The following is a 1,367-nucleotide window of genomic DNA, read 5'->3' as shown; positions in this document are numbered from 1 at the left end:
GGGGGCGGGATATGGGGAATGAATCCTTCCCTGTGAGGGTGCTGCAATGGATTTCCCAGGGAAGCTGTGGCTGCCCCATCCCTGGAGTGTTCCAGGACAGCCTGGACAGGGCTTGGAGCAACCTGGGCTAGTGGAAGGTGTCCCTGCCCATGGGTCCCTTCCAGCCCAGGCATTCCCGGATCCTGGGATCCTGTGGCTGTTTTCCCGAGCCAGGGAGTGCCCGATGCCAGCCCAGCAGAGAGGGGCAGTACCTGACTTCCCCCACGATCTCCACCGCCAGCTGCTGGAGGCTGTTCCGCAGCTCCTCCACCTCCTTCCTCAGCTCCACGATGTTCCTCACCACGAAGTCCAGGCGCTCCAGCAGCTCCAGCTGCTCCTCCTGCCTCAGCAGGGGGCTGGGCACAGCTCCGTCGCCCGCATCTGCCGGGAGCAGCGCTCCGGGCACGGCCTGGGCTGCACCAGAGCACAACGAGGTGGTTAGACCCAAGTGGGACAGGATTCCATGAGGGAAATGTGGCCACAGTTCTGTTGGCAGGGGATATGAGGCTTGACAGGGACACCGAGCTGATCAGGGGGATGGAGCAGCTCTGCTGTGGGGAAAGGCTGGGACAACTGGGATTGTTCAGCCTGGAGAAGTGGGGTGACCCAACTGCCCCTTCCAGTGCCTGAAGGAAAGATGGAAAGGGACTCTTTACAAGGGCCTGGAGAGACAGGACAAGGGGGAATAGCTCCAAACTAGAAAAGGGGAGATTTAGATGGGATGTCGGGAAGGAATCCTTCCCTGTGAGGGTGGGCAGGCCCTGGCACAGGGTGCCCAGAGCAGCTGTGGCTGCCCCTGGATCCCTGGCAGTGCCCAAGGCCAGGCTGGACATTGGGGCTGGAGCAGCCTGGGACAGTGGGAGGTGTCCCTGCCCTTGGCAGGGGTGGCACTGGATGGGCTTTAAGGTCCCTTCCCACCCGACCCATTCCAGGACTCCACTATTCCATGACCACTGCGAACAAGACGGTTTCACTTTCTATTCCTGAAGTTTTGCACAGGCGTGGATGAAACCCAGCCAGCTCAGGGCTCGGAATCAGCATTTCTAAACACCCCAACCTCACTTCCCCCTGTCCTGACCCCACTCCCCCATTCCATCCCATTCCCAGCATTCAATCCCTATTCTCCCCTACTCCAGCCCCATTTCCCCCATTCTTTCTATTCCAACCCCATTCCCCTCATTCCAATGATGCCATGAAGATTTTTGCCTTTTCTTTTATACCCCTGTTTTACCTTTTTACAACTTCTGTATTCCTAGTGCTTTTTGCCTACATTCTTGGACTTGTTTGTCAAGCTGAGAGACTCAACATTTTAGAAGCTTCGTAGCCAA

General features: G+C 57.7%; 1 protein-coding gene across 1 annotated transcript in view; it reads right to left on the bottom strand.

Moving 5' to 3' along the window:
* The window catches only part of RMDN3 (regulator of microtubule dynamics 3), a 19,793-nt gene that overhangs the window by 17,925 nt on the left and 501 nt on the right, over positions 1-1,367 (bottom strand). Inside the window, exon 2 of the mRNA XM_008632536.2 lies at positions 252-453. Coding sequence (XP_008630758.1) covers positions 252-453 — 202 coding nt within the window. The remainder of the gene's footprint in view (positions 1-251; positions 454-1,367) is intronic.

The sequence above is a fragment of the Corvus brachyrhynchos genome, unplaced genomic scaffold (genome assembly GCF_000691975.1).
Source record: "Corvus brachyrhynchos isolate BGI_N302 unplaced genomic scaffold, ASM69197v1 scaffold624, whole genome shotgun sequence".
Classification (NCBI taxonomy): domain Eukaryota; kingdom Metazoa; phylum Chordata; class Aves; order Passeriformes; family Corvidae; genus Corvus; species Corvus brachyrhynchos.
Note: the sequence above shows the minus strand (reverse complement) of the source record. Positions and strands in the feature narration are given on the sequence as shown.